Here is a 19,181-nt window from a genome sequence, read left to right as displayed (position 1 = left end):
AATAAACTTTAACCACTTTATCCCCAGACCAATACTGACGCTCCTGTCATACATGTGAATATCAGCATTGTTTTTGCTAGAACATTACTTAGAACCCCCCAAACATTATATATTTTTTTGAAAGCAGAGACCTTGGAGAATAAAATTGCAACTTTTTATGTTGCACAATATATGCACAGGCATTTTTAGGAACAATGTTAATAAATTTTAATGCAAACAAACATCATATAATACCCAATTAACCACTTCAACCCCCGGAAGATTAGGCTGCTGAATGACCGGGCCATTTTTTTGAGATTCGGCACTGTGTCAATTTAACTGACAATTGCGCGGTCGTGCGATGCTGCACCCAAACAAAATTGACAACTTTTTTCCCCACAAATAGAGCTTTCTTTTGGTGGTATTTGATTGCCTTTGCGGTTTTTATTTTTTGTGCTATAAACAAAAAAAGAGCGACACTTTTGAAAAAAAACTATATTTTGTACTGTTTGGGATGTTAATAAATATCCCCATTTTTTATTTTTTTTTAAAAAGCTATTTTTTTTTCTCAGTTTAGGCCGATATATATTCTTCTACATATTTTTGGTAAAAAAAAAAAAAAACGCAATAAGCGTATATTGATTGGTTTGCGCAAAAGTTATAGCGTCTACAAAATAGATAGATTTATAGCATTTTTATTATTATTTTTTCTACTAGTAATGGCGAAAATCTGCGATTTTTATCAGGACTGTTTACTGTAAAAATGTCACTGGCAGGGAAGGGGGCGATCAAGGGGTTAATTGTGTTCCCTGCTACATATTTCTAACTGAAGGGGGAGGGGGCTGACTAGAGGAAGTGACGGGTCGTGGTTCCTAGCTAATAGGAACACATGATCTGTCACTCCTCTCAGAACAGAACAGGGATTTGTGTGTTTACACACACACGTCTCTGTTCTGCCTCTCGTGTTCACAATCGTTTGTGGCTGGGGGTCATCGCGACTGATGGCCACAAGCATGTTCAGCTGTCGTGGGTGCGTGCACGCTCCTGATATACCAATCCCGCGAGCCGACATATAGCTACGATGGTTCGTGGGATCGTGCCGACCTGCCGCAGTAAAATGACGGCGGATGGTTGGCAAGCGGTTAAAATATAAAAGATGATGTTACACCAAGTAAATAGATACCTAACATGTCATGCTTTAAAATTGCGTACACACATGGAATGGTATCAAATGACGATACCTAAAAATCTTCATAGGTGATACTTTAAATGTTTTTACAAGTTACCAGTTTAGGGTAACATAGGAGGTCTGGCACTAGAATTATTGCTCAAAAAAAAAAAAACAAGAGAGACGCACCAGCCTAGTGCATTTTCCCAAGACATTCTTTTTTATAAATTCTAATTTTATTGAAAATTTGTTGGAATACATATAAAGCAATACATATTAAAGTCAGAGAAATCAAACATAAAAAGAAATGACAAAAAAAGAAATAAAAAGGAAAAAATATGTCGATCATAATACAGGCAAAACTACTGAAAAGGCTATAGCCAATGACATTTGAGTGTTATCTGGGTGTACACTGGGGACATAGACCTAGGACAGTGATGGTGAACCTTGGCACCCCAGATGTTTTGGAACTACATTTCCCATGATGCTCAACTACACTGCAGAGTGCATGAGCATCATGGGAAATGTATTTCCAAAACATCTGGGGTGCCAAGGTTCGCCATCACTGACCTAGGAGGTGTTAAGCAGTGGGCCGCTATGTGTAACTAGGTCTACAAGGAGATGGGGGGATGGCTGATGACGGGGGTGACATGGAACCATATGTGGGGCACTGGAGAGATTTTACTCTGAATGATCCCACATATCCCAGATCTTGTCAAACCCGTCAACAGTATCCTCTACCATAGCTGTCATATACTCCATTCTACATATGTCAGTAATATCTTGTAGAAACTGAGCTTGGTTTGGGGAGGGAGATAGCCAACACAATGGAATGACTCTTTTTGCAATTAGTAAAATATAGGAAGGCAGTCTATTTGAGGTATCCTATGAGATTCATTAGTAAAAAAAAACATGAAATATACTCACAAACACATAAATCAGAAAAACTCATCAAACTAATCATCCATAAACCAATAGTCACAAATTCTACAGGCTCCATGGAACTGGGAGACCTCTCCTCTCTATTAGATATACCCTTAGAAACACATCAGTCAAGTAGGATCCCGTGGGGGGAGTCTGCCAAGATTGTAAATATTGGGCAATGGATTTTTTAGCTAAACGAGTGTTTCATATTTATGTGTTTGTGAGTATATTTTATGTTGTTTTCACTCTAATACACATCATGGGATAATGCACTAGGCTGGTGCGTCCTCTTTTGTTTATTTTTTTGTAGTGGCTACAGGACATCCCCAGTCCTAGAGGGCAGCAAGGCTAGGAGTGCTATTCCCCTGAAGTGAAGTCCAAAGTAAGCCCTTGTACACACGGTCGGACATTCCGACAACAAAATCCGTCGGATTTTGTCCGAAACTTGTGTTGCATACACGCGGTCGGACAAAGTTGTCGGAAAATCCGACCTACGTAACTGGACAACGTTATTTTATTACGACGGGACTACGTTCAGGCTAGTAGCCAATAGCTTTGGTCTAGGAATTTGATCTGAGCATGCGTGGCACTTTGTCTGATCATAATTCTCTACACACAATCGGACAAAGTCCGATCGGATCATGTTGTCGGAAAGTTTTATAGCCCAGCTCTAAAACTTTGTCCGTCGGATATTCCGACGGAAACAGTCCGATGGAGCCCACACACAGTCGGATTATCCAACAACACGGTCCGATCGGACATTTTCAGTCGGAATGTCCGATTGTGTGTCTTATTCGTAGGGTATTCGTTTGGTTTTGTGTTTGTGAATTATTGCTGTCACTCTGGAGTTCACGGTGATGCCTCACATGTGTGGTGCGAATGCATGAAGGTAAAAAACCCTGTGCCTTTAGAACCACTTTAAAACTTCTTTTACATAGCGATAATTTTAATAAAAAGGGGGCAATCAAAAAAAAGATGGACAAGATCCCTTGTGATAGCAATAGGCATGACTTTATGAAGAGAAGGGAAGATTAGGAAGATTTCCTATCCCATTGCCACAACAGAAATTGAGAGGAAATCACTCTAAAGTGAGGGAAGTCCATGGTAGTCACCAAAATTGGTGTCCCCATTGGAAGATTTCCCCTCTATTCCCTGTTCTGGTGATCACGTAAATTAGGGATTTTCTCTCACTTCCATTTATGATAGTTACCAGGATGAATAGAGAGGGTGAATATATAGGTGTGTCAAAATTCTGGCACTTAAGCTGTTAAACTCCTCTAACCAGCTTCTATGTTCTACTCACTGATATGGAATGTGACAGACAGTAACAGTTCATCTCTCTACACACCTTAAAATTCAGCTTTCTCTGCATTTACCTCGTTCTTACACAATCACCAATAGTGCAGATCCACACCTCCAGGTTGTTCAGAAAACAACTCATTTACAGCACACCAAACTCACCGGAGATCACAAGCTGAACAGCCCGCTGCCAGTCAGGATGAAACTCATCGTGGGTGTAATCATAGGGATCTCTGTTTTTATGGGTACAGGTGAGTATTTTAATATAACAAAAATGTTTATTACTTTGTTATTTCAGTTTTGGATAGAATGAGGAAAGGCTAGAATTCCAATAACAAGGTTTGAATTCTTAGATCTGCATCACCTTGAAGTTGTCAACCGGTGTAGCAGGAGGGAGCTTATGTTGACTGCAATGGATGGCACCAGGCAAGACCAGAATAGAGAGATAGAGAGTCACCAGACAGAAAGAATCACCAAATCACTGGATGACGATGATGACTGGTCACTGATGATGACTCTATCTTCTATCTTAGGTCTTGCGTTCTGTCTGTGCCCTCACTGCAGAGATTTCCCCTCATGTAGTATCCCACAATGGGTGTGAGACAGAAAAGGGTGGGCGATCAACCTCAAAACGGACATAGCATTTAGGACTCTAGAGAAGTTTTAAGCTTTCTCAATCCACAAACAAAGCAAAAAATCTTGGCTTTGAACTTCATCGTTTTACTTTAGTTGGATGGCTTGTTGGCTGGTTGATTGGTTAGTTGGAAGGATAGTTGGTTGGAAGGATGGTTGGTTTGCTGGTGCCAGTTGTTGTTTAATTTGCTTTGTTTGCTCTTGCCTGGTGACTGGTTGTTGTTGGCTGATTCATGTTTTGTAGGTTGATGTTTGGTTATTGGATGTTTGGTTGTTATTATTTTATTAATTGACCATGTAATTAAACTTCGCTCAGTGCCTCCTCTCTGAATGTTTGTGAATTATTAAATATATCCTACACATAGACCCTATAACTGACCAACAGCTGATCAGCAGGGATTAGTGTGATTTAAACCCCTTACCCGGCCTGGAACCAAGACTGTATGGACCACAATGACACCAGTGGGTCAGTATCAATGGCAGCACCAGGACTCAAAATGTACCTGTTGTGATATAAGCCAAAGGCAATCTTTGGTCACGTGGGTCAAGCAACATACATGCTTGACCCACGCGATTTAATTTGGGTCTAATTCCTCCTGCTATGTTGCCATTAATTGCTAAAAAGGTCTCAACGGGGTGGTGTAAAGTTGGTTATACACTCACTATCACCCACTAGCAGAATTTTGTTTGAACATTTTTATTTTTAGAACATTTGGTCAATTTTCTAATGATTTCAAAACAAATCCCTAGAAAGTAATTCTAAAGGGACTTTACCTGTACCACATCAATGCTATATCATTTTTATATTTTAAAAAAATACCAAGTTTATTACATCATATTAAAATCCATCAATAATAGCAAGAATACAGTACATAGCACATCAGAAGGATATTACAAATACAAATTTGTTGTGTATGGGTATCACCCATTAATTAACTCCTTCAAGCTGTAAAGAGAATAGATTATAGGGTCTTCTTAGGGTCTTCATATTTAACCACTTACTGACCAGTGCACGCCGATGTACATCCTATTTTTGAAGAGGGATATCTCGGTAACAGCAGAAGCTGCTGCCACAACCGAGATATCCATCTCTTCAGGCGCCGGTCGTCTGTACGATAACGGTGGTCTCCGCGGCGGATTCGCCACGAGATCACCGCTATCGGCGGCGGGAGAGGTGCTACCCCCCTCCCGCCGCCCTCCCGGTGCCGTCGGTAGCGGCGGAGGCGATCGGGTCCTTCTGCTAGCTGGGTATGGAGACGAGTGAGGCTAAGATGGCCCCCACTCATCTCTATACCATAGGAGGGCAGAAGCAACGTCAAAACGTCACTTCCACCCATACCTCTTAAAGGTATATTTTTTTAAATGTCATTTTTTTTTTTTTTTTGCATTTTAGTCCAAATATGAGATCTGAGGACTTTTTGACCCCAGATCTCATATTTAAGAGGACCTGTCATGCTTTTTTCTATTACAAGGGATGTTTACATTCCTTGTAATAGGAATAAAAGTGATCAATTTAAAAAAAAAAAAAACAGTGTAAAAATAAATAAAATCAATTAAAATAAATAAGAAAAAAAAAGGTTTTTAAAAACACTCGACACGACGAGCTTGCGCACAGAAGCGAGCGCATATGTGAGTAGCGCCCGCATATGAAAACGGTGGTCAAACCACACATGTGAGGTATCGCCGCGATCGGTAGAGCGAGCGCAATAATTCTAGCCCTAGAACTCCTCTGTAACACAAAAAATGCAACCTGTAGAATTTTTTAAATGTCGCTTATGGAGATTTTTGAGGCTAAAAGTTTGAAGCCATTCCACGAGCGGGCTCAATTTTGAAGCTTGACATGTTGGGTATCAATTTACTCGACGTACCATTATCTTTCACAATATAAAAAAAATTGGGCTAATTTTACTTATGTCTTATCTTTTTATTCAAAAAAGTGAATTTTTTCCAAAAAAAGTGCGCTTGTAAGACCGCTGCGCAAATACGGTGTGAAAAAAAGTATTTAAATGACCGCCATTTTATTCTCTAGGGTGTTAGAAAAAAAAACACTATAAAATGTTTGGGGGGTCTAAGTAATTTTCTAGCAAAAAAAAACTGTTTTAAACATGTAAACACCAATTCTGAAAAAGTGGTCTGGTCCTTAATCTTTCACAATATAAAAAAAATTGGGCTAATTTTACCTATGTCTTATCTTTTTATTCAAAAAAGTGAATTTTTTCCAAAAAAAGTGCGCTTGTAAGACCGCTGCGCAAATACGGTGTGAAAAAAAGTATTTAAATGACCGCCATTTTATTCTCTAGGGTGTTAGAAAAAAAAACACTATAAAATGTTTGGGGGGTCTAAGTAATTTTCTAGCAAAAAAAAACTGTTTTAAACATGTAAACACCAATTCTGAAAAAGTGGTCTGGTCCTTAAGTGGTTAACAAGGTTTATTGATCACTCCAGAGGACATGTCTCCACTGCTCTAGAGTCCAGTGGTGGCTTTACACCATTGCATCTGAAGCTTTGCATTGCACTTGGTGATTCGTGGCTGAGTTGCTGTTGTACCCAGCTGCACTATGTATACCACTAACAGTTGACCGCGGAATATTTAGTAGCAAGAAAATTTCACGGATGGACTTATTTCATCTATCTTGAATTCACTGAGCTCCTGAGAGCGACCTATTCTTTCATATGTTTGCAGAAGCAGTCTGCATGCCTAGGTGCTTCATTTTATACATCTGTGGCCATGGAGGTGATTGGAAGACCCGAATCCAATGATTTGGAGGTGTGCCCCAATACATTTGGCTATATAGTCTGTCTATTGATCTATCTATCTATCTATCTATCTATCTATCTATCTATCTATCTATCTATCTATCTATCTATCTATCTATCTGTGTGTCATTCTTTAGTCAGTCTATCTGTCTTTTTCTTTGAAACTGATGACTCACTATGGTCAATCTCTGTACTTGACTGTATGATAACTTCTCTGCTAATTCACGTATTTTACTTGTGTAATAAAAACTTGTCAGGCAGGTTTTTTTTGGCCCCAGGGAAGCTCCTATGTATATTGCTAATCTTTCTACATTCCTTTCTTTGTAGAATCATGTGTATGCTTTTTGTACAGGCTTTTCTTTACAATAGTGAAACGTGCATACACTCTTTATACATATATACATACATAAACTGGCATGGGGTCTAATGGCGCGTACAAACGATCAGAATTTTGGTCGGAAAAAGCGCTGATGGTTTTCCCGACTGAATTCCGACGGGATTTCGCTCAAGTTGTCTTGCATGCACACGGTCCCACCAAATTCCGACCGTCAATAACGCGATGACATACAACGCATACGACGGGGCTAGAAAAAGGAAGTTCAATAGCCAGTAACCAATAGCTTCTGTCTCGTAGTTGAATCTGAGCATGCATGAGCTTTTGTGCGTCGTAATTGCATACACACGATCGGGATTTCCGTTAGAAACTTTTTCCGTCTAAAAAATTGAGAACCTTCTCTCAATCTTTTGCTTGCAGGAAATTCATCCAGCAAAATTCAGATGGAGCATACACACGGTTGCATTTTCCAAAGAAAAGCTCTCCTTGACCTTTGGCTTGCCGAAATTCAGACCGTGTGTACGTGGCATTAGATATGAAAGTATCAGTAGCAGTAGTAGTGATGGCATTTTTCCCTAGGCAGCGGCCAGATCTATATATTTTTAGGACTCCCCACTGTAATCCCGGGGGGGGGGGGGGGTTACTAAAACTTGAGAGTGCAAAATCTGGTGTAGCTCTTCATAGTAACCAATCAGCTTCCAAGATTTATTGTCAAAGCTTAACTGAACAAACTGAAGTTAGAAGCGGATTGGCTACCATGCACAGTGGCACCAGATTCTTATGACGCGTACACACGATCGGAATTCCGGCCAGAAAAAGACAGATGAGAGCTTTTCATCGGAAAATGCGACCGTGTGTATGCTCCATCGGAACTTAGCTGTCCAAATTTCCACCAGCCAAAAATTGATAGCATATTCTCAATTTTCCAGACGGAAAAACTTTCTATCGGTAATTCCAATCGTGTGTATGCAATTTCCGACACGCCAAAAATCACATATGCTCAGATTCAACTACGAGACAGAAGCTATTGGCTACTGGCTATTGAACTTCCGTTTTCTAGTCCCGTCATACGTGTTGTACATCACCGCGTTATAAACGATCGGAATTTGATGTGACCGTGTGTAGGCAAGACAGCTTGAGCCGAATTCCGTTGGAATTCCGTCGGGAAAACCATCAGAGCTTTTTCCGACGAGAATTATGATCGTGTGTACGCAGCATGAGTGCTCCAGTTTTAGGAAATCTCTCTTGTGTGCATTGGGTTTATTTTCCCATTATTTATTTTTCTTGCATACTTGTACATCTTTACAGTTCTGTTTTTTTTTTTTTTCTTCTTTAGGTCAGGCATTGAAATGTATACAGTGTAGCAGTTACAGTGATACAAACTGCAATGGCCAAGCAACAGACTGCTCCTTCTCTTCAGATGCATGTGCCACCACCCTCATCCGGAACAGAGGTAATAACCCTTTCCTTTCCAGCAGCGGCTGCTTACTGTTGTACAACTGCATCACATCTATAGGTACACAAAATTCTTGCAAGCTACATGGTTTATGGATACAATCACAGCTCTGCATTTTGGGAAACAAATCCTGTTTACTGCATTTTTGAAGTAAGGTTCTATCAGAATTAATTTGCCATAGGGACGAATGGTAATACCAACACAACATCCTTAAAACCTAAAATGCACCACACTGAACCTTCAGGCAGGAAACATGAAGCAGATGTGTGGTTGTAAAGAAAAGTGTTTGATTAGACCAGCCTTTCTCAACCTTATTGACATGATGGAACCCTTGGAATACAGTGGCGGCTGGTGCCCCATCAGTCGGGGGCAGCAGACAGACTTGACCACAGACACCCCCCTCCCGTCGCTGAAGCCGGCCAACCCCACATTAACCCCCCTCCCATCACGGCAAATGCAAATCTGTCAAAAAATGACAATAATGGAAAACAAGAGAATCCAGCAGCAGTAGATTACTTACCTTCAAATTGTATGTGCCCTTCAGCTCTTGCTTCTTCTGGAATATAGGAATCCCACTGTCTCCCCTGCTCCTAGACTGAGTCGGCAACACAAAAGCTGTGTGCAGTGTAAGAGAAGAGGGATCTGCTTGCAGCGGCTTCCCCCTTCCGTCTCCTCTGTGTCCCGGCCATCGCTTCTCCTCATGACCAATCAGGTCTTCATACTTTCAGCCAATGAGGTCTTTGGACTCAAACAGGAAGACATAAGTGAATATTAATTCACTAATGTCACACAACTGGGTGGGCTCGGGGCACAGAGCTATGCGCCCTGAGCCCACCCTTTTTTTAATCCAATTAGAGCCTCGGGTTCCAATCATGTGCTTATTAAAAAAAAAAATCCATTGAAATCCATGCATCCGCCACCCTGCATGGGGGGTGTCGGGTGCATGGATTAGGGGGACAGCCGCCACTGTTGAAATAACTTTCCAGTCTCAATGAACCCCTGCTAATAATTACTATATATACAACTCGGGATATATTAATTGATCATAGACGTGCACAGAGGATGTGCCAGGTGTGCCCGGGCACACTCTAATCACTACATACAGGGCCGATGATTGCCTGGGCTTCCCCTGTGTTAGCACCCCGCCCCGCATTGCTGCTAACATCCCTCCTGTCCTCGCTCCCCAGCTTCTGAGGGGGATGTTTCAGGATGGAGATTGGGGAATTGGGCCAGTAAATATGTCAGCGCCTTCCTTTTCTAAATGAACTGAATCGCTCCCTGTGTTCATTCATAACTGCAGCATGGTAAACTGTGTTTACTGTGTACAGCCACATTTGTATTAAATAATATTTTCTCCTTTTCATGCATTTTATTTCTCTTATATAGGAGCCCGTTGGACAAGTTTTTTTCAAATCAAGTCCTGTGTGCCTATGTCACAGTGCTTCAATAATGGAACAGTGACTGGCCTATATGAAGAATCCACATTTATTACATCATGCTGCTTCAATAACAGCTGTAATAATGATATACCATCCCGTAAGTCATGTATTTTTATTTTATGTTATTTTCTTATATTCCAAAAATATTTCATTTAAAACTCCAGTTGTGTTATAGTATGTATATACAGTATCTCGCAAAAGTGAGTACACTCCTTATGTTTTTGTTAAAATTTTATTCTATCTTTTCATCTGACAACACTAAAGAAATGACACTTTGCTACAATGTAAAGTAGTGAGTGTACAGCTTGTATAACAGTGTAAATCTGCTGTCCCCTCAAAATAACTCAACACACAGCCATTAATGTCTAAACCGCTGGCAACAAAAGTGAGTACACCCCTAAGTGAAAATTTTCAAATTGTGCCCAATTATCAATTTTTCCTCCCCAGTGCCATGTGACTCGTTAGTGTTACAAGGTCTCAGGTGTGAATGGGGAGCAGGTGTGTTAAATTTTGTGTTATCGCTCTCACTCTCTCATACTGGTCACTGGAAGTTCAACATGGCACCTCAAAAACTCTCTGAGGATCTGAAAAAAAGAATTGTTGCTCTACATAAAGATGGCCTAGGCTATAAGAAGATTGCCAAGACCCTGAAACTGAGCTGCAGCACAGTGGCCAAGACCATACAGTGCTCAGCGTCATATCCAGAGGTTGTCTTTGGGAAATAGACGTATGAGTGTAGCAAAGTGTAATTTCTTCAGTGTTGTCACATGAAAAGATATAATAAAATATTTACAAAAACAGGAGGGGTGTACTCACTTTTGATATACCCGATGACAGGGAGCAGTGATCTCTGTCGTGTCACTAGGCAGACCAGGGAAATGCCTTGTTTACATAGGCATCTCCCCATTCTGCCACTCCATGACACGATCCCGGGCACCCGGCAGACATCGAGTCTGTGGGACCCACGTTCATGGAGCACACGGTGGGTAGGCACACCCACAATGCCTCTTCTTAAAGGGGGTGTACCTATATTCCCATTTGCCCACCCATGCCATTGTGCCGACATATATCGCTTTGCACTGGTCGGCATGTGGTTATACACCCACAATCAGCAATAGGCCAACCCATCACCAATAGATCCCTGCAAACAAAATACCACCTCCCCCTGCAACAATAGACCCCTGCCAGTAACAAAAGATCTCCCAGCAGTCAGCATTAATAGGCCCTCTATTAGACAGCATCAATAGACTCCCTTAACAGTATCTCTCCAGCAATAATTGACCCTCTATAGACAGAAGTTTTACTGCTCCAGGTGAAGGTGTCACTCAAGTGATATGACCCCCATGGTGGATGTTCGTCTCGGATCGCCACCACAATGTAGTGATATGAAGAAAGTTGGTGGCACACCATGCTGTAGAAATGCCAAATCTTTATTCCTTATGTCAATTGAGGATAACACAACAACAGAGTAGCCAGAACTATTAACGTGTTTCACACATATGCTAGTGCTTTTTCATAATCACGAATAAACACTGGCATATGTGTGAAATGCGTTAACACATGGAATAAAGATTTGGCATCACTACAGCATGGTGTGCCACCAACTGTCTTCATATCATAACACCCCCCAGCAACAATAAATCCTCCACTAGCAACCATAGACCTTCCCTGTAACAATAGACCTCCCCAGCAACTACAGATCACCCCAGCAACAATAGATCCCCCACCAGCAACAATAGACTACCCCAGAAATCCCCCACCAAGAGAAAATAGATTCCCAGCAACCAGCAACAATAGACTTTCTAGCATTCCCCCCCACCCCTTACCATTACAAACAATCAGTGCCAAAGGTGTTCCCCCACGTTCTTGCAAGAAAAGCCCTGACTGAGACTGTACTTACTGAAATCTTTCAAAATGCGAGGCTTTGGTTATACTATAATTCAACTTGATTTCTTCCATAGTTGTAACAGTGATGAATATGTTTCAGAATTTCTTTGAAAAATATATTTATATTTTTTGTTATTAGTGCCTCCACCAAACCTCACCTTAAATGGCCTACTTTGCCCTTCCTATGTTGCCAAAGACTTGGAACCTTGCAAATTTCCGAATGTATCTGCATGCACCGGAGATCAAAACCGCTGTGTTCGTTATTCATCGACTACCATACTAGGTAAGTAGCCTTTACTATCATAGGGCAGGGGTCTCCAAACGTTTTAAACAAAGGGCCATTTTACTGTTCCTTAGACTTCGGGTGTGTGTTGGGGGTGGGGGGGGGGGGGGGTTGGAGAACTGGCCAGTGGAAGTAAAAATTGTTCTGTGTCAGTGGGAGTGAATAGTCCCCCATTTTTGGTATTGGGGGGATAGTGCTTTATCTTTGGTTCCATCAGTAGAAGGAATAGAGCCCCAATGGCTGGATAAAGTCAAGGAAAGGGGCTGCAACATGCCCTGGGGTGCAGTTTGGAGACCACTGTCATAAGGTGGCATAAATAACCCTGTCTCATATTTGCTTATTTTTTGCCTGTTAAATGTACCACTTAAAGTGGAACTAAACCTTCCTATCCTTAGAGCAAAGGAAGCTGCCATCATAGCCTCCGTTTCATCTGCAGTTGCCATGGTGCTGCACATGTGATCAGTTACGATACCGGACATTTGGTGGCTTAACATTACCGTTGAGGGCACAAGAAGCGGCGCACCTTGAATGTAACTGTTTTGGTCATTTCTTTCTGCTTTAACCCTTTTGTTGCCAGGTCTATATGTTGTATGGACCTGACAACGGGAGATTTTACACCCATCCGGAGATTGTGTGTAAATCTGACAAGCAGACTGCCGCCTGTCGGATTGAAATAGTCCAGCACCTCTGGCGGCACTGGATTGCTTTCACATAGACATGTGCAATTTGTTTTGTTCCAAATTTGTTTTTTAACAAATTCACTAATTCAAAAATATCCAAATTAACGAAAACCCGTTTAACAAATTTTTCCAAATATTCTAAAATTCGTAAATTCTAAATCCGAAAAAAATGTGAAATTATAACTAACTAATAATAACTTAACTATTACTAACTATTAAATTATAGATATTGGGATTTCCTTTCAAATGTGTCTGTAATGCCCCGTACACACGGTCGGGCTTTCAGTCGGAAAATGTGCGATCAGATCGCGTTGTCGGAAAATCCGATCATGCGTGGGCTCCATCTGACTTTTTCCATCGGAATTTCCGACACACAAAGTTTGAGAGCAGGATCTAAAATTTTCCGACAACAAAATCCGATCATTTAAATTCCGATCGTGTGTAGACAATTCCGGCGGACAAAGTGCCACGCATGCTCAGAATAAATTAAGAGACGAAAGCTATTGGCTACTGGCCCGTTTATAGTCCCGTCGTACGTGTTCTACGTCACTGCGTTCAGAACGATCGGATATTCCGACAACTTTGTGCAATTGTGTATATGCAAGACAAGTTTGGGCCAAAATACGTTGAAAAAATGTTGTCATCGGAAAGTCCGACTGTGTGTACAGGGCATTAGTGGACATAACGAATAGAAATTGAACCAAAGTTACGAATTATCCGAAATAATGAATGCTGTATCTAAACGAATGGAACATAAATTAATTAATAATAATAAATAAATAAATAATAATAATAATAATAAAAACTTTTCATTATTATTATTATTTATTATTAATACATTCTGTTCCATTTTTTAGATGCGGCGTTCCTTATTTCAGATAATTCGTAACTTCGGTTAAATTTGTATTTGTTACGTTCACTACCAGCCAAATTTGAAAGGAAATTCCAGTACCTATAATTTAATAGTTAGTTATTATCAGTTAGTTAGTTATTCTTTCGAATTTTCAGATTTTCTTTCTTATTTTTGGATTTTCGAATTCATGAATTTATGAATATTCTAATTTACCATTTTACAAATTTATGAATTTTCTAATTTAAAAATTAACCAATTTATGAATTGCGACTGACCTGAAAAGAAAAAAAAAAAAAAACGAATGAAACGAAAACAAAAATTAACAAATTTTTCGACAGTGCACATGTCTATTTTCACACACCCCAGGTAATGATGACCCCCCTTCCCCCCCTTCGCATGTATCCTGGGCTCCACTTGCGCATCTGCGGCCCGTGACTGTGCCGTCAGGTGGGGGAGGGAGTTAAGCAGACACACGCCTGCTCTCCTCCCCTTCTTGTTGCTGACCCGGGAAGCAATGGGTTTGATGACACTTCCAGGTCACCCTGTCAGATTCCCCAGCCATCATGGCCGAGTAAGAATGTAATACAATCCGATTTTCATTGCATTACATTCAGGGGGGCACATGGGGAGACATCCAGGATCCTTTAGACAAGAGGAGCCTGGTATGCATGGGGGGGACCCCAAGCCATTTTTTTAATACTCAGCTGTCAGTGGGGAACCCCACTGATAGCTGATGACTCATCCGTTAAGAACCGTGTTGTTTACAGGTTGTTAGGGACACAGGCGGCCGCCCACTCCTTAACAACACCTATTGATTAATTTAAAAAAATATGCTGACTAGTTCCCTGCATTAAATTACGACATGTTTTCACTACTAAAATATCGCAAGACTTCATAAAATAACTCATGCGTTATTTTAGTAGCCTTTGTTTGTGAATGCCAAAAAACTTTTTGAAAAAGCGCATTTTTTAAAGGGAAACCACTTTGTGAATAGAGCCATGTATTTTATTTTTTTGTTTTTATTTTTTGAGTATATCCATATAAATTGTCTGATATATAAACTACTATACAAATTATGAATCATTATTTCTTTGATTCTTAAATGGATACATTTTAGGGAATGCTTTAGGGCCGGTTCACACAGCGGGCGATGCGAGGCGACACGACTCGCCTCGCCTCGCTCCCGCAAGTCGCCCCCGTTCTGTACAATGGAACCGTTCTGAGAGGAGCGACTCGAGTCGCTCCGACTCAGAAAAAAGGTTCCTGTACTACTTCTGGGCGACTTCGGGGGCGACTTGCATTGACTTCTATACAGAAGTCCTCTGCAAGTCGCAGCTGAGGTCGCCGCAGGTCGCGGCGAGGCAAGTCGGAGACGCCTCGCCGCGCCTGCAGTGTGAACCGGCCCTTACATGCAAATATTCAGCAGAATAAAAACACGTTGAATCATCGATTCTCCTAATGCAATGTTCCATATCACCATAGAAGCTTTATTTCTACTTTTTGTTTTTTTTCAGGTTCTTCAAAAAACACTCTCTTTCTTGGTGGTTGTGCCACGGAGAGCGTATGTGTTACAGACCAGAGTTCTGTATCAGCAGATGGCATCAGCTTGCAAATAAAAAGGACATGTCACAATAGTGCCAGCAGACTTGCCTACGGCATGCCAATCATACTTCTATTACTAAGATCAATAATTGGTTCATGCCTCTCATCTTGATGGAGATCTTCAAGACTTTGTATGTTCCTGCCTTCTAAATTTCATTGATGGACAGTTTTTGGTTACTGAATAACTCCAATGGTTTAATGGTAGGAGATGGACAGTGGACAAAGGTGATGTTTACTAATTTTGGAAGTGGAAAGAGGGGACGTTTTTTCCTGCTATTTTTATAGTAAAACACATCAGAATGAGGTCTCCAAATAAGACCTTGGAAAACCAGAGGACATGGCCTGAAACTGGAACATTGAACTTATTGCTGTAATACTGTGGGGTTTGGGAACATAGGTCTCCTGAAAAATATTAAAGCAGTAGATGGAGTGATGGAGTTTGATCCAGTGAAATAATTATTTACATATTCATTTAAGAAGAAGTGGTTAGATTTTCCTAAACTGCTCTGAACTGTGGATATATCCTCAATAATGTCATTGCAATCTGGATGTGAGTTTGAAAAACACCAGTTATCAAATTGTTTCATTTAAAGTGGTTGTAAACCCTTACAACACACTTTGACCTACAGGTAAGCCTAGATTAAGGCTTACCTGTAGGTCCAAGAAATATCTCCTAAACCTATACGGTTTAGGAGATATTTGCCCGAAGACAGTCACCGCTGTCTGCGGCGCATTCGCCATAGACAGCGGCGCGCAGGCGCACTGAGCGCAGCATTTCCAAGAACGGAGCTGCCGCGCGTCGGCTCCCGTGCACATGCGTGGGAGTGACGGCCTCGCCGAATGACAGCGGTGGAGCTGCGAGACCCCACCAACAACATGGATGCGCCGGACTACAGGGGACAGCGGTGACTTCGCTGGCCCCTGTGTCAGGTAAGTGACACATAATGGACTACTATGCGATGCATTGTAGTCCATTATGCTTTGCCTTTGCAGGGAATGAAAGAGGAAGTAAACTCATCAGGGTTTACTTCCTCTTTAACACAGCCTTTCTAAACCTCACTCAACAAGGAGGACCTCTTAAAACAACTTTCCAGGTTTAGGGAACCCTTGCTAATAATTTAGATATCAAGTGTATTATTATGGTCATTTAGAAAAATGCTTCTTATGCCACGTACGCACGATCAGACTTTCCGTCGGACAATTCGATCGTGTGTGGGCTCCAGTGGACTTTTTTCTTCCCAAAAGTCCGGCGGACCTAGAAATAAGACTGGCTTCAAATTTGTCCGCCGGACTCAGCTTTTAGCGGACAATCCGTTCGTCTGTGTGCTAGTCCGATGGACTAAAACCGACACTAGGGCAGCTATTGGCTACTGGCTATGAACTTCCTTATTCTACACCATCACATTCTAATCCGTCTGACTTTTGAAGTGATCGTGTGTGGCCAAGTCCGTTCGTTTTGAAAGTCCGGCGGACCTCAGTTGCAAAGTCCGTCAGATTGTCCGCCGGACCAAGTCCGTTGAAAAGTCTGGTAGCGTGCGTGCGGCATTACATTTGTGGTCATTGGGAAGATCCCGACAGTACAGCTAAAAAAGATAATTGTTGATACCGGTTACTCATCTGAAAGGTAGAAGTTGCTCATTGCTCAAGGAACTCCTAGCAATCTCTGGAGGAACCTTGGTTGAGAAAGGCTGATCTAAAACTCAACAATGATGCCTACGGTCTTACAATCTACTGTATAGACAATTGGAAGAAAAAGTGACGATCCATCAACCAACAGTTTTATTCTGCACTTTCCTATCTTCAAACCCTTGAAGAAGGGTTTAAAGACCCCTGAAGCATGTTGGCCTTTGACTCTATGTGTTGTAAATAAAAATTGAAAAGTACAAAATATATGATTCATCATTTTCCTTTAGCACCCCCTCTTTCCTTGAGCTGACTAATGTTGTCATCTACCAGTCCTTTTAGATTTTGGGGTGCTCAAATTGCTGCTCTTCACCTATTTATAGCTTTGTTTGTTTCACCTTTGCTTTTTGTCATGCAAATCAACGTTATTTATTTTATTACTAATTTCATGTTATTAAAAAAATAAACACTTACTTTAACTTGTCTGTTCATTTATTTCAAGTATACAGTAAATTTCCAATTTTTTTAATTACCTATTAATCAACTCAGCTTTCTCCCAATTCACTGAGATTTGATATAAAAAAAAATGCTCATTTTCATATTCCTGATCTGTGTCTGTTGTACTCCTATCCTCTTTGTATTTATTAATTTGTGTGAATTCCCTGGTGTTCCTGCCAGTTCCTCTGCTTTCCTATTTAAAACTGACTACACTAGACAATAGAGCACATCCATCCAAGTGTGGTCAGTATTCTGGCTGTGCTGGGAGAACAGCCTGGCTGTCCTCCAATGATCAGACTTATGTTGACACGCCCCCCTGCACAGCCATTAACTGAAAGGATCAGTGTACTGCTGCTTGTCCACCCCTAGATCTATAAGCCCCTAATGCAACTGAGAACAGAGATGTGATCAAAAAAAAAATATATATATATATGTATTATTTTTAATAAAATAATTTAAACTGTAGAGCACTTTGAAAGCCACCTGTCAAACTCAGCATGTAGCATTAAAATGCAATGCAAAGCATCATGGCTGCAGCAATGTGTACCCACCCAAGCAATACCCATGTGTGCTTGTCTGTGGGTGGTCAAGAGGTGGTAAAAAAAAGTTGATCAACTACCTGTTTTTGCCATTCTTGTGAAAGCAGCCTTGTAATGCCAGACCCAAACATAAAACATACTTATCTTTACTTTGTACTTCTGGGTATGTGGGAAAATATGACTCTTTCTATTTCACACCAATTAACAGTGCTGGTATTGCCCACTCAAGCAGCCAATGCTGCTACATGGGGCTGGTAAAGAGTCCCGCATGGGCAGATTAATATTAATGTTTTCCCTCATCTTCTACTGGTGGCTCTAGGCCCACTGTACCCTCAGGGCCGGCCCTACCATGGGTCCCAGTGGGTCCATGGGACCCAGACGACAGCTTGAGCAGGGGCGGCTGCGGCCCCACCACTACCTCTCTATGTCCCTACTCCCGCCACCACTGGCCACCGCAAAAATGCACTGCGTGTGTGTGCAGTAGCGTTGATGGACACCATCCCAAGCGTGGCTGAGGGTCCTGGAGGCAGGGCTCTTCAGCCAGAACGCGCTGGCACAACACTTGCCCTGCGTGAGACTCCCTCACTATCACTTTTACCCTTTTACCCTTTACCCCTTGATCACTCCGTCCAATGACGGAGCGATCACTTGTCATCAAACCAGCATCATTGCCGGTTCAGCTCACATTGCTGCGGTGTGAGGAAAGGAGAGAGAAACACCACAGCAGCGTGAGCTGTCACGATCCTGTGTGCCATCTGTGCCCCATCAGTGCAATCACAGTGCCCTATCATATAGACAGGGTACTCTTGCATGTAAATCTGACTTCCTGATAAACTTACTTTTAATTATCAAAATATAAAATAATAGATAATAATAGGATTTCATTCTTGGATTCAAGTAGCACAATGTCTTGGGTCAGCCCTGTGTACCCTCCATTAATATTTTAATCACCTGATTTCAGGAGATCACAGTTCAATATGGGCCATCCATTGCACTAGTCTGCATTAATTTCCATGAAATAAAGATATCAGGGATTTCTATATTAGTGTTTTCCTATTTTTTTTAACATTGACCCAGTATTGGATATATTTGTATATGGTAAGTGCATGCATGATAAGTAATAGGCTATTTTAACACTTCCAAGTATTTATTACCTCTCCCAGAGGTCACAGTACTCCCCATGACAATGCCTCCTATTTTTCCCTTTGTGTAGGAATTCAGTTCAGC

General features: G+C 41.3%; 1 protein-coding gene across 1 annotated transcript; it reads left to right on the top strand.

The window, feature by feature from the left end:
• The first annotated feature begins 3,415 nt into the window (after window positions 1–3,415).
• LOC143933723 (phospholipase A2 inhibitor and Ly6/PLAUR domain-containing protein-like) lies at window positions 3,416–17,396 on the top strand. The gene is made up of 5 exons (XM_077456720.1): window positions 3,416–3,621; window positions 8,431–8,547; window positions 9,937–10,086; window positions 12,016–12,159; window positions 15,207–17,396. The coding sequence occupies exons 1-5, from the start codon at window positions 3,570–3,572 to the stop codon at window positions 15,404–15,406; spliced, it is 663 nt and encodes a 220-aa protein (XP_077312846.1). The 5' UTR covers window positions 3,416–3,569; the 3' UTR covers window positions 15,407–17,396.
• The last annotated feature ends 1,785 nt before the right edge of the window (window positions 17,397–19,181 follow it).

The sequence above is a fragment of the Lithobates pipiens genome, unplaced genomic scaffold, assembly GCF_037356315.1.
Source record: "Lithobates pipiens isolate NorthernLeopardFrog02 unplaced genomic scaffold, aLitPip1_a1.2 Scaffold_27, whole genome shotgun sequence".
Taxonomy (NCBI): domain Eukaryota; kingdom Metazoa; phylum Chordata; class Amphibia; order Anura; family Ranidae; genus Lithobates; species Lithobates pipiens.
This window is presented reverse-complemented; position numbering and strand designations above follow the sequence as displayed.

Excerpts from the sequence above, each read along its gene's own strand:
- LOC143933723 (XM_077456720.1), top strand. The coding sequence starts at position 3,570 with ATGAAACTCATCGTGGGTGTAATCATAGGGATCTCTGTTTTTATGGGT. Across the intron at positions 3,622-8,430 it reads CTCTGTTTTTATGGGTACAG|GTCAGGCATTGAAATGTATA; the intron begins GTGAGTATTTTA and ends TTTCTTCTTTAG. Across the intron at positions 8,548-9,936 it reads CACCCTCATCCGGAACAGAG|GAGCCCGTTGGACAAGTTTT; the intron begins GTAATAACCCTT and ends TCTCTTATATAG.